Below are 12,291 nucleotides of genomic sequence, written 5' to 3'. Positions count from 1 at the left end.
GACTCTCTGATTCAGCACCTTCCCCTCTGCTCTGTAACCCCTCTTTCATACTCTGCTGAAAGGGATCTCCCAGGCTCAGGAACATTGATCTCTGTCCAAATGGCCCCCTCTCTCACACACACACACCAACTCTCCCTCCACAATGCACACTGTGTGTGTTTTTTGAAACAGGCGGAGATGAAAGGGTTAACACTTCAGTGACAGCTACTTCCGAGGTTGCAGTTTGACATCATGTTTGTACGATAAGGCACGTCTTAGTCAATTTCTAAGTGTTTATGCTTCAGTGTATCGAGCCGGGGAGCTGAAAAACCCAGCCTGTTCCCTCACCATCGCAATCTCGGTGATTAAGATGCCTTTAGGAGTTGGTAAGTAACATTGATATCCTCATATTCTGGGGCGACTTTCAGTCCCAGAAAGGGGCGGGGGAAACCGGTTGGTCACAAACCATTTGTGCAAAGGTTTACTGAGCAGAGAGAATCCTTCTGACCCATGAACAGGAGATTTCCAAATCCAAGTGAACAGTCACCGCCTTCCCCCCCCCCCCCCCCCCGCCCCCCGCCCCCCGCCCGAAAGGTCGCATTGCAATGCTTTTAATTCCTGATAAAGGGCTTTTGCCCGAAACGTCAATCCTCCTGCCCCTTGGATGCTGCCTGACCTGTGCTTTTCCAGCACCACGCTCTCAAATGCTTTTAATTTGTTTGATTTTATTTCAGTAAACGCTCATTAAGGTAACACGGCATGAGGCATCGCCAGCTGGCTGGGAAATGTTTGCTTTGAAAGGGGATGTTTTCAGATCACTGTGGATTTGCTATGCCCGGAAATCTGTTTCAAGTGTGTGAAACAAACGTGAAAGATGAGAGGAGATGTTTTAAAAAAAACAAATTGGGTGTCTCCCTTTTATTTCTGAAGTGAATATGTTACAGCCCCTGCCTTTGAGGGGAACGTTCACAACACTTTTACTAAAGTGCAGTAATTTGTTGAAAGCTGGAGCACCAAGAGACTTGCAGTACATGCGCACATACCACAGAAAGCTAGAACGGAGGTGCAGCAGCTAATCAGGAAGACTAATGCAGTGTTGGACCTTATTTCAAGGAGGTTGGAGTGGGGAAGTCTTATTGCAACTGTACAAGGTGCTGAGAGACCACACCTGGAGTGGTGTGAGCAGTTCTGGTCCTCTTATTTAAGGAACAATGTTATTTTGTTGGGGGCAGTTCATAGAAGGTTCCCTCAATGGTCCCTGAGACGGAGATATTGTCTTATGACTAAAAGCTAAACAAGGCTGGGACTCTACTCACTGGAGTTTAGAAGAATGAGGTAAAAACAATGACTGCAGATGCTGAAAACCAAATACTGGATTAGTGGTGCTGGAAGAGCACAGCAGTTCAGGCACCATCCAACGAGCAGCGAAATCGACGTTTCGGGCACTCCCCCCACCCCCCCACTCACTCCACTCCCCCCACCCCCCCCCCACTCACTCCACTCCCCCCACCCCCCCCCACTCACTCCACTCCCCCCACCCCCCCCCACTCACTCCACTCCCCCCACCCCCCCCCCACTCACTCCACTCCCCCCACCCCCCCCACTCACTCCACTCCCCCCACCCCCCCCCACTCACTCCACTCCCCCCACTCCCCCCACTCCCCTCCACTCACTCCACTCACTCCACTCACTCCACTCACTCCACTCCCCCCACTCCCCCCAAATGGCTTTTTTCGGGTGGTTAAGACTCAGGGACATTGCTTCTGGGTCTGGAGTTAATCAGAATAAGGACAGCAGATCTTTCCTAAAAGGACATCAGTGAAGCAGATTAAATTTAATAGCAATCCCACAGTTACTGAGTCTAGCTTTTTTATTCTGGCTTGAAGAGTTTAATTAATTGGGTTTACATTAATTCACAGTGGGTCACATTTCTGGGTCATTTTCTCAAGTTTCCGAATTGCTGGTCAAGTATTAATATCACTCCATGTAGTCCACATTGCTCTCCCTCCCAAGTTTCTGATGGCCTCATTGTTCTGTCAGCTTTGGATGAGTGGACAGCTTGACAGCCCAGTGTGTGATCGAGCAACTTACTGCCCACATTAGATGCTTGGGTTGTGTTAGGTTAAGGAGTGCCACAATTGGTCCAAGTCATTCTTCTCATGGTCGACCAACCCAGTGACACTTGTTAGCTGGGCTTGTATCTGAAGAATGGTACCAATACATGTAATAGGGACAGGTGGAACTGTACCAGAGAAGGGCAAGGACCATATAGTATGGACAGTAAGTAGTCCATGTGCTTTTCAAGTATAAGCATCCATCAGCTCCCACCATCAGCTCCCACCATCAGCTCCCACCACCACCCTGGTGTATAGGGATAGTGGGGAAAGGCACAAATTAGGATTAGGTCATTGAACTGGTGCAGGCATGATGGGCTGAATGGCCACCTTCAATGTCATGATTAGAGTGATGCTGTTAAATCCCAATTATTTAGCATCTTGGTAACTGGAAGAAGTATTTTTTAATCCCTCCAGCCTCAATTCAGTGGGGTGAAAGTGATGAAATTGTTTCCACTTGTTTAGAACAAGTGGACATCAATATAAAATAGCAGCTAACCCATCAAACAAAAAGGAAGAGAATGGTGTAACAGTGCAAACACTCGCCCATGTGGATTGGTTAAATGAGGAGAAGGTAGCCTAGTGATAATGTTACTGGATCAGTGATCCAGAACTCCAGGTTAATGTTCTGGGGACAAATTCCTGATTAGATTAGATTAGATTAGATTAGATTACTTACAGTGTGGAAACAGGCCCTACGGCCCAACAAGTCCACACCGCCCCGCCGAAGCGCAACCCACCCATACCCTACATCTACCCCTTACCTAACACTACGGGCAATTTAGCATGGCCAATTCACCTGACCTGCACATCTTTTGGACTGTGGGAGGAAACCGGAGCACCCGGAGGAAACCCACGCAGACACGGGGAGAATGTGCAAACTCCACACAGACAGTCGCCTGAGGCGGGAATTGAACCCGGGTCTCTGGCGCTGTGAGGCAGCAGTGCTAACCACCGTGCCGCCCATGAAGGGCTCCTGCCGAAATGTTGATTTTTTTCTGCTCCTCAGATGCTGCCTGATCTGCTGTGCTTTCCCAGCACCACTCTTATCTTGACTCTGATCTCGAGCATCTGTAGTCCTCACTTTCACCTACCTTCAATGTCATAACAACTCTGTGATCATGTATAAGCAGCATCTACCCATGTTTGTATGACTCATGGACCTGATCATATTTAACCCAATCACAATGTAGGTCTGCATCTTGTTTTATTCTGATTTGTAGCTATGGATTTTTCCTCTATTTCGTTCAAATGCGACCATCTTCTAAAACTAATTTCAATTAATATTGCACCTATCAAAATCATAAGACATCGCAAAGTGCTTTAGAGCCAATGATTGACACTCCTGTTGTTCAAGGAAGTACAAAGGTTTTGGGGTTTCACAGGAATATGGAAATAAGGCTGTTATCAAATCATGATCTCATTAAATGGTGGAGGAGGCTCAAGAGGGGCCACATGGTCTAATCATGCTTCTAATTCATGTTTGTGTGAAAATTAGACACTGTGTGGTGTCGAAAGCACATCAGCCAATTTGTACATAGCATGCTCCCACAAACAGCAATGTGAGGTGTTTGTGTTGTTGATTGAAGGCTGAATATGGTCCAGGACAGCAGGGAAATCTCTGAAATAACATGTTCACCTGGGAGGACAGTGTCTTGATTTAAATACTCATGTAAATGGAAGCCAGTGATGTAGCTGCAATGTCACTGAGCAGGGTACTGAGTTTAGAAGTTGGGAAATTATGTTGCAGTTGTACAGCATGTTGATGAGGCCGCACTTGGAGTGTCGTGTTCTGTTTTGGTCCCCTTTTACAGGAAGGATGTTATTAAACTAGAAAGAGTGCAGAATAAATTTACAAGGATGTTGCCAGCACTCAATGGTCTGAGTTATAGGAAGAGGGTGGACAAGCTAGGACTTTTAATTTAGAGTGTGGGACACTGAGGGGGGGGGGGGGGGGGGGGCGCTCCTATAGAAGTGTATAAGATCATGAAAGGTATGGATAGGGTGAATGCACTATCTTGCAGAGCTTGATGTGTGTGTGGAATGAGCTGCCAGAGGAAGTGGTGGAGGCTGGTACAATTACAGCATTTAAAAGGTATCTGGGTGGGTATATGAATAGGAAGAGTTCAGAAGGATATGGGTCAAGTGCTGGCAAATGGAATGAGATTAATTTAGGATATCTGGTCAGCATGGACAAGTGGTCTGAAGGGGCTGTTTCTGTGCTGTACATCTCTATGACTCTATGACCTCTAATGGCGACTATGTCAATTATCTTAAAAGTCTCTCTGGTTTGATGATATCCTTTCGGGAAGGAAATCTGCTACCCTTACCTGCTATAATTTTTTTGTGTTCAATGTTTTCACATTATTGTTCCTCCTTTACATTTTCCGCCTCAAATGTGTCTTTCAGATGCAGTGTGATCTATGTTAATTTATGCAAAGTTAATCTAAGTCAAATTTGAGCGTGATATTTAACATCCAGGCTACTTATTTAGAAAAAAAAATATAAGGGCTTCCCTCTTTGTTTATAAGACCATAAGATATAGGAGGAGAACTGGCCATTCGGCCCATCAAATCGGCTGCATGATTCAATCATGGGTGATATGTTTCTCAATCCCATTCTCCTGCCTCTCTCTTTAACCTTTGATCCCTTTACTAATCAAGAGCCTATCTATCTCTGTCACATAGTGTCAGAGTCATACAGCACAGAAACAGACCCTTCAGTCCAACCAGTCCATGCTGACCATAATCCCAAACTAAACTAGTCTCAACTAAAGATGTTCAAATGGCAGGCCTGAAGTGTTTTCAGAAATAAAAAACAATTGGATTACAGATACTTTTACAACAATGATATTCTAATGTATCTATTGAGAGCCTGAGTAGGATGTGATCATTTAAATAAAATAATTTATGTATATAAGCTATTAGAATTATTAAAGACAATACTACTTTCTGTGCGACTTGGTTTTTAAATGACCAGGTTACGGCCCTCCCTAGGCAATTCGCAATCGCGTTTGATTGCACACATAAAGCTTCTCAGAGTCTTTTCTTCTATTCTACCATAGCCCCATCACCCCATCTGACCCTGCCTCAGCTTTCATATCTTGTTGGTTGCTGTAGTGATTGGAGCGAGGTGGATCTCCTTGAGTGAGAGTTCCCTTAATGGGATTGTTAACCTGGACCAATTAGGGAGTCCTGGCTGACAGATAAACAGGAGTCTCTCTCCACATGTAAATAAAGAGCGTCTTGGTGATGGGTTGCTGGCCTCTGTGGGGTTATTTCATGCATTAATCATTCCTCTTTGTTAAGAACAAAAAGAACAGGAGTGTCCAAGGTTCTGTTCATGCTGAGTGTTGTTTCTGAGGGAGCTGCATCATTGTCAAGGAATCTCCACCCAAAAAATAGAAACAGGAGTCTCATGTACGCATTCCCCCTATTGGGCTTTCATCATTACTGGTTCCCTGGCACGTGGATGTTTTTCCTGGTGACTGAAATATTGAATGAAGTTATTTGCACAATGATGTCTTCATTGAGTCCCTGCACTCACTCACTCTGTCACTCACTCACTCTCACACGCGCGCACGCACGCATACACACAATATGGGTGCGTGGGGAAAAATAAGCACTGCTGCTGTGTAGTCCAAAAATAAACAGGATTCTCAGGATTTTCCTAACTCTATGGGCTGGTCAGAGTCCACGTACTGTGTAAAGAAAGAGTGACTTGGTGATGGGATACCGGCCGGTGTGGAGCTATTTCAGTTGCAATGGGGTGTTTGGGGAAGTTGGGGTCGGAAGATTCTCTGCACGCAAATTCTGCTTCTCTGACATTGTCTCACTGCTTGTTATTTGCTTCCCCTGTCAGAGCTGAGTCTTGCACTCGCTGTCCTCCTGAACTCTTTAAGTGACATTCTGTCATTTCTTTGCTACCATTAAAAGCCTCCAGGAGCCTTTTGGTTTGATTTATTCCTTTGAATTCTCCCAGCATCGCCACCATATCTTCAAAAGAGTGACAGCGGTTTATATGTTATTTGCAGGTTAACCAGTTTAGATACATAAGTGGTCATCACTGCTGTGGAGAGAGATGTTCCCAGGTTTGCAATTCTGTTAGCTTCTGGCAAGTCCCTGCACTTTGCTAATGTGCCACTTAGTGCTGGACATTTTATCTGCAGACTTGAGGCAATTATTCATCAAGAGTGAGTTATTTGTAGAATTTCCAGGAATAGATTGCAGAAGTTTATTTCTCAGCTGGTTTCCAGTAATGACCTTTTGGCAATTAATCTTTTGCTGTGAGTATTAGTGCCTCTTAAATGATATTTGTTGTGACAATTGCTGGAGGCACAGGAATGTGCTGGGAGCTGAGCACTGTTTAAAAAGCAGAGGAACTGAAGTCTAACATTAAAGCTGCAATTAATATAACGATTGTAAGCTTCATGAGAGTCACTGTCAGGATTTATAAAACCACCTGAACCTTTCAGCTTGATTACTGTCTATGAGAAACCCAAAGTTGGAATTTATTTTGCAGATCTTTAGCAACATAACTCAGCATATCTTCCTGGCATTTGAATCAGGGATAATCTTTTGCATTATGATACGGATATTTCTGCAGTGTCCCTTGCTGCAGGGAGATCATGGCAACTTGGCCAAATCATTTGACGAATATTCCAGAAACTAGTCAATTCGTTTGGGATATGAGTTCACTCCCTGCTATGGCAGCTAGCAAAACTTCAATTCAATAAAAATTAGAATTAAAAATAAGCAAGCTGATTAGTAACCATTGTTAGTTTTCATAATTATCCATCCAATTCACAAAAGACCATTAGAGAAGGAGATCTGCTGTCCTTTCCTAAGTCTGGCCTCCATGTGACAGGTAGATAGGATAGCGAAGAAGCGTTTGGTATGCTTTCCTTTATTGGTCAGAGTATTGAGTACAGGAGTTGGGAGGTCATGTTGCGGCTGTACAGGACATTGGTTAGGCCACTGTTGGAATATTATGTGCAATTCTGGTCTCCTTCCTATCAGAAAGATGTTGTGAAACTTGAAAGGGTTCAGAAAAGATTTACAAGGATGTTGCCAGGGTTGGAGGATTTGAGCTATAGGGAGAGGCTGAACAGGCTGGGGCAGTTTTCCCTGGAGGGTCAGAGGTTGAGGGGTGACCTTACAGAGGTTTACAAAATCATGAGGGGCATAGATAGGATAAATAGACAAAGTCTTTTCCCTGGGGTCGGGGAGTCCAGAACTAGAGAATTTAGGGTGAGAGGGTAAAGATATAAAAGGGTAACATTTTCAGAGTGTGGTAAGTGTATGGAATGAGCTGCCAGAGGAAGTGGTGGAGGCTGGTACAATTGCAACATTTAAAAGGCATTTGGATGGGTATATGAATAGGAAGGGTTTGGAGGGATATGGGCCAGGTGCTGGCAGGTGGGACTAGATTGAAAGAAGTGAAACTATCATTGTATTCTAACAGACAATCAATTCTTCAATGTATAATTTCAGTTACATCACACTGCAAATTTTTGCTATAAATTCTGTGTTACGATCGAGCCCTCCACAATCACCTGATGAAGGAGCGTCGCTCCGAAAGCTAGTGTGCTTCCAATTAAACCTGTTGGACTATAACCTGGTGTTGTGTGATTTTTATCTTGGGACTAGATTGGGTTGGGATATCTGGTCGGCATGGACGGGTTGGACCGAAGGGTCTGTTTCCATGCTGTACATCTCTATGACTATGACTATGACTCCAGACCCACAGCAATGTTTGCCCTTCACCTCCCTTTCAAATGGCCCTGAAGAGCCAATCAAGTATGCAAGAATAGAGTGAGTGTTTTGGCACCATTTCTTCATGATCATAATAGTACACACAGTAGATGTTGGGAACATGTTTCCATTGGTCGGAGAGACCAGGACCCGAAGACATAGCCTTTGAGTAAAGGGAAGACCTTTTAGAATGGAGATAAGGAGAAACTTCTTCAACCAGAGAGTGGAGAATCGATGGAATTCATTGCCATAGAAGGCTGTGGAGGCAAGGTCAGTGAGTTTATTTAAGACTGAGATAATAGGTTCTTGATTGTCAAGGGGATCAAGGGTTACAGGGAGAAAGCGGGAGAACGGGGTTGAGAAACTTATCAGCCATGATTGAATGGTGGAATAGACTCGATGGGCTGAATGGCCTAATTTCTGCTCCTATGTCTTTTGGTCTTATGGACTTATTGGCAATTCAATCCTCTTCCCTTTCTGTCCTGAGTTTTGCCAGAGATTGTGGTGGGTGATTGGGACTTCATTATTGGGCTTATCAGCCAGACAAAGATACATAGACCCAGTGACACAGATTGTCCTCACTGGACAGTATGATGCTTTAGCGAGGGTTTGCCAATGACGATTTGTCAGAGATGGTAATAAATTTCCTGTGCAGACTTGTTTCAGGCTATAATCCAAGGCAGGATTCAAAATAATTCAATCGTCTGAGGTGTGTCTCGTGAGTTAGGGAGTCATAGAGATGTACAGCACAAAAACAGACCCTTTGGTCTGATTTGTCCATGCCAACCAGATATCCTAAATTAATCGAGTCCCATTTGCCAGCATTTGGCCCATTTTCCTCTCAAACCTTCCTATTTATGATGCCTTTTAAATGTCGCAATTGTACCAGCCTCCACCACTTCCTCTAGAAGCTCATTCCATACATGGAACACTCTCTATGAAAATGTTGCCTCTTAGGTCCCTTTTAAATCTTTCCCTTCTTACCTTAAACCTATACCCTCTAGTTTCCCCTACCCTGGGTAAAAGCCCTTGGCCATTCACCCTAGCCATTCCCCTCATGATTTCATAAACCTCTATAAGGTCACCCCTCAGCCTCTGATGAAAACGGACTCAGCCTATTCAACCTCTCCTTGTAGCTCAAATCCTCCAGTCCTGGCAACATCCTTGTACATTTTTTCTGATCCTTTTCAAGTTTCACAACATCCTGGGATACTGGGAGACCAGTATCCCAATTGTGGCCTAACCAATGTCCTGTACAGCTGCAACATGACTTCCCAACTTCTATACTGAATGCTTTGCTCAATAAAAGTGTACCAAATGCCACCTTCACTATCCTATCCACCTGCAACTCCACTTTCATGGAGTTATGAACCTGCACTCCAAGGTCACTTTGTTCAGCAACATTCCCCAAAACCTTACCATTAAGTGTATAAGTCCTGCTCTGAGTTGCCTTTCCAAAATGCAGCACCTCGCATTTATCTGAATTAAACTCCATCTGCCATTCCTCGGTCCACCTGCCCATCTGATCAAGGTTCTGTTGCATCCTGGGATAATTTCAGTCATTTAAGTCCTTACATTTGGTGCAAAACTTTAGGATTTAATCCCCATTTCATTTGTGAGTTGAGAGAATTCAGCATAATGTCTGTTTGGAGTGAGGAGCCTGTCACTGTGGACCGTGTTAGGTTCTGTGTTTTATGTTGTCTGCATTTTATTAAAAGCCATGGTGCAAATGCCTGAAGGTTAAAAGTCCTTATTGTCATTATCTCTATTTATATATTCTGCTCATTGGCTTCAAAACTGATAAAGCAAAGTCCAATTTTTGTGCCTAACAACCATTGTAGGGATATTGTCTGGAACTTCTCGGAGCTTGAGAGATGCAAAGGCTTGTGTAAACTATTAGCAATTGCTTACAGACAATAAATCTTACGCTATAACCTCTCGACTGGACACATCAAAGATTTCAAATTATTCTCTGCCCACCGCTCTGCCTCTCTCCAATAAAAATGTATGTTCACCAGTGCAGCAGAATCAAATAAGGAGCCAATTACAAAATGTTCTTGAATGAAAGCAAGGACAGCTTTATTGTTTGCTAACCCTGATGGGAAAAAAAAGCAAAGTTGTGATACTAATGTTATGGACTAGGCCAGACCACTCAAAACATTCTTAAGCAGGCAGCCCAGACCATAACTTTGTTATTTGTTTCGATAAGTGTACAGTGAAAATTACCCGGATTAAGTTAGCGAGGTTGACTACCAGGTTTAAAACAGACAAAAATTTATTCACAAAATTACACAATGAAACGAGAAGAACAGAATAAAAAACCCCTACAGAACTCAGTCTATCTAAACTAGACTTAAGTATGCTGTTCCAAATATACACAACAGTCCCAATAAGCAAACCCCCTTTAAAACACAGTACAAAAAAGGTGATTACAGGTTGAAGTTAGAAAAGCAGAGAGAGAGAGAGTTTATTTCTACATAACCCACTGTTGACTGGACTGAACTAAACTGATTAACTAGAGAGCTGATCACTCCCCTTTCTTTATACAGGTCACTGCTAAAAGATTATCACTTTGCCCTGAAATCTCCTCTGTTTATGTATAGATAAGAGGCCCCTCAAAATCCTTTTCACCTCTATACCAAACCAGTCTGATCTGAGCCCGGACTGGTTTATTATCCCTCTGAAAAAAATCAAGGGTAGAGTATCCTTGATCCAAGGAGCAGCTTTTAGGAAAAAAAAGACTAGCTTTGCGACACTAAACTCACAGAAACAATGATATGTCGTCTAACAAAGAGTGTCCTGTATAAAGAATTTGAAGTAATAAAAGTCCCTAGAGCATCAGATTTTAGATGTTTTCCATTTCAAAGCTTTTCACTGTACCTCAGTACTTGTGATAATAAATTCAATTCATCCTGCTTCAGGATGTTTCTACACACCTCTGGGGCAGGTGAGATTTGAACCCCGGCCAGAGGTGGACACTATCATTGCACCACCAGAATGCTTAAGTTTCAACCTGAGACCATTGTGGTTTAATGATGACTTGGAGATATTTTAATCAACCCATTCAGAGGGTGGCACGGTGGCACAGCTGTTAGCATTGCTGCCTCACAGCGCCAGAGACCCGGGTTCAATTCCCACCTCAGGCGACTGGCTGTGTGGAGTTTGCACATTCTCCCCGTGTCTGTGTGGGTTTCCTCCGGGTGCTCTGGTTTCCTCCCACAGTCCAAGAGATGTGCAGGTCAGGTGAATTGGCCATGCTAAATTGCCCGTAGTGTTAGATGAAGGAGTAAATGTATGGGTGGGTTGCGCTTTGGCGGGTCGGTGTGGACTTGTTGGGCCGAAGGGCCTGTTTCCACACTGTAAGTAATCTAATCTAAGATATTGTGACACACCTCTGGAGCAGGTGAGGCAAGCCTTTGCTTCAGAGGTAGTGACACTACCACTTCACTACAAAAAACCCTATTGGATGGCTTGCATCCTTAGCCGTAGTCAATATTGCAGAGATCGTTGAATTCTTGATGAATAAATGTTTCTCCAATTTGTTTTAATGCTGGGTGGGCCCTTTGAGAGAGACTGAGAGAAAACATGGAGTGAGAGAAGCAGACCTCTCCAGTTCCAGTTATAAATCCATCTTTCTCTGCTGCTGTGCCAAAGCAACTGCTTTAAATATAGCTCATTGTGTATTCCCTTGACTGGGCTTGTTGATTAATGAATTGTTTTATGGTCATCAATAAGTTTGATGATCAGCTCCTTTGTTTTACTGACACTGAGGGAGAGCTTATTGTCTTTACACCATGCCATTTAGGTGTCTCTCTCCTTCCTGTACCCTGCCTTGTCACCGTTTGAGATCCAACCCACTAGTTGTGCATGTGAAGTGGGAAAGGTATTGAATCTGCATAGTGACTCTGTCTGTCTGAAGTGAGCACTAAATAAGCACCTAATTGCTGAAGATCAGCTATTGAACATTGTGTGGGATGTGGCTGGTGCTGTATAAATGCCTCTGATATCCTTTTGGAAAAAGGAATGTGAAACCCACCTCCAGAGATGTGCAGGTTGGGTGGATTAGCTGTGGGAAATGCAGGGTTACAGGGATGGGGTGGGTCTGGGTGGGATGCTCTTCGGAGGGACCCACCCAGACCCACCCCATCCCTGTAACCCTGCATTTCCCACAGCTGTGGACCCGTGTTTTGGTGGCATGGTGGTGTGGATCGAATGACCTGCTTCCACACTGTAAGGATTCGATTATACCTACTTGGCAGAAAGTGGTCTGGGAGGTCTGTGCAGTGAGGACTGAGGCCGAGCTGCTGGACATTGTCGCATTAATTTCCTGGATATTCTATTTTGATCCAACCATTACAAATCACCATTATTAATGTGCTAAAAATAACATGCAACATGAGGATTAATCTCCTTTTGTGTTCGAAGTCTGGGCAGTTGATGAATAT

The 12,291-nt window shown here is 43.9% G+C and overlaps 1 protein-coding gene across 1 annotated transcript in view; it reads left to right on the top strand.

Annotated features, from left to right (window-relative positions):
* The first annotated feature begins 236 nt into the window (after window positions 1–236).
* Window positions 237–12,291, top strand: part of pfkfb3 (6-phosphofructo-2-kinase/fructose-2,6-biphosphatase 3) — a 111,599-nt gene continuing 99,544 nt past the window's right edge. The window contains exon 1 of the mRNA XM_072563017.1: window positions 237–365. Within this exon, the coding sequence (XP_072419118.1) occupies window positions 350–365 (16 nt within the window). The 5' untranslated portion in view covers window positions 237–349. The remainder of the gene's footprint in view (window positions 366–12,291) is intronic.

This window comes from Chiloscyllium punctatum, chromosome 44 (genome assembly GCF_047496795.1).
Source record: "Chiloscyllium punctatum isolate Juve2018m chromosome 44, sChiPun1.3, whole genome shotgun sequence".
Lineage (NCBI taxonomy): Eukaryota > Metazoa > Chordata > Chondrichthyes > Orectolobiformes > Hemiscylliidae > Chiloscyllium > Chiloscyllium punctatum.
This window is presented reverse-complemented; position numbering and strand designations above follow the sequence as displayed.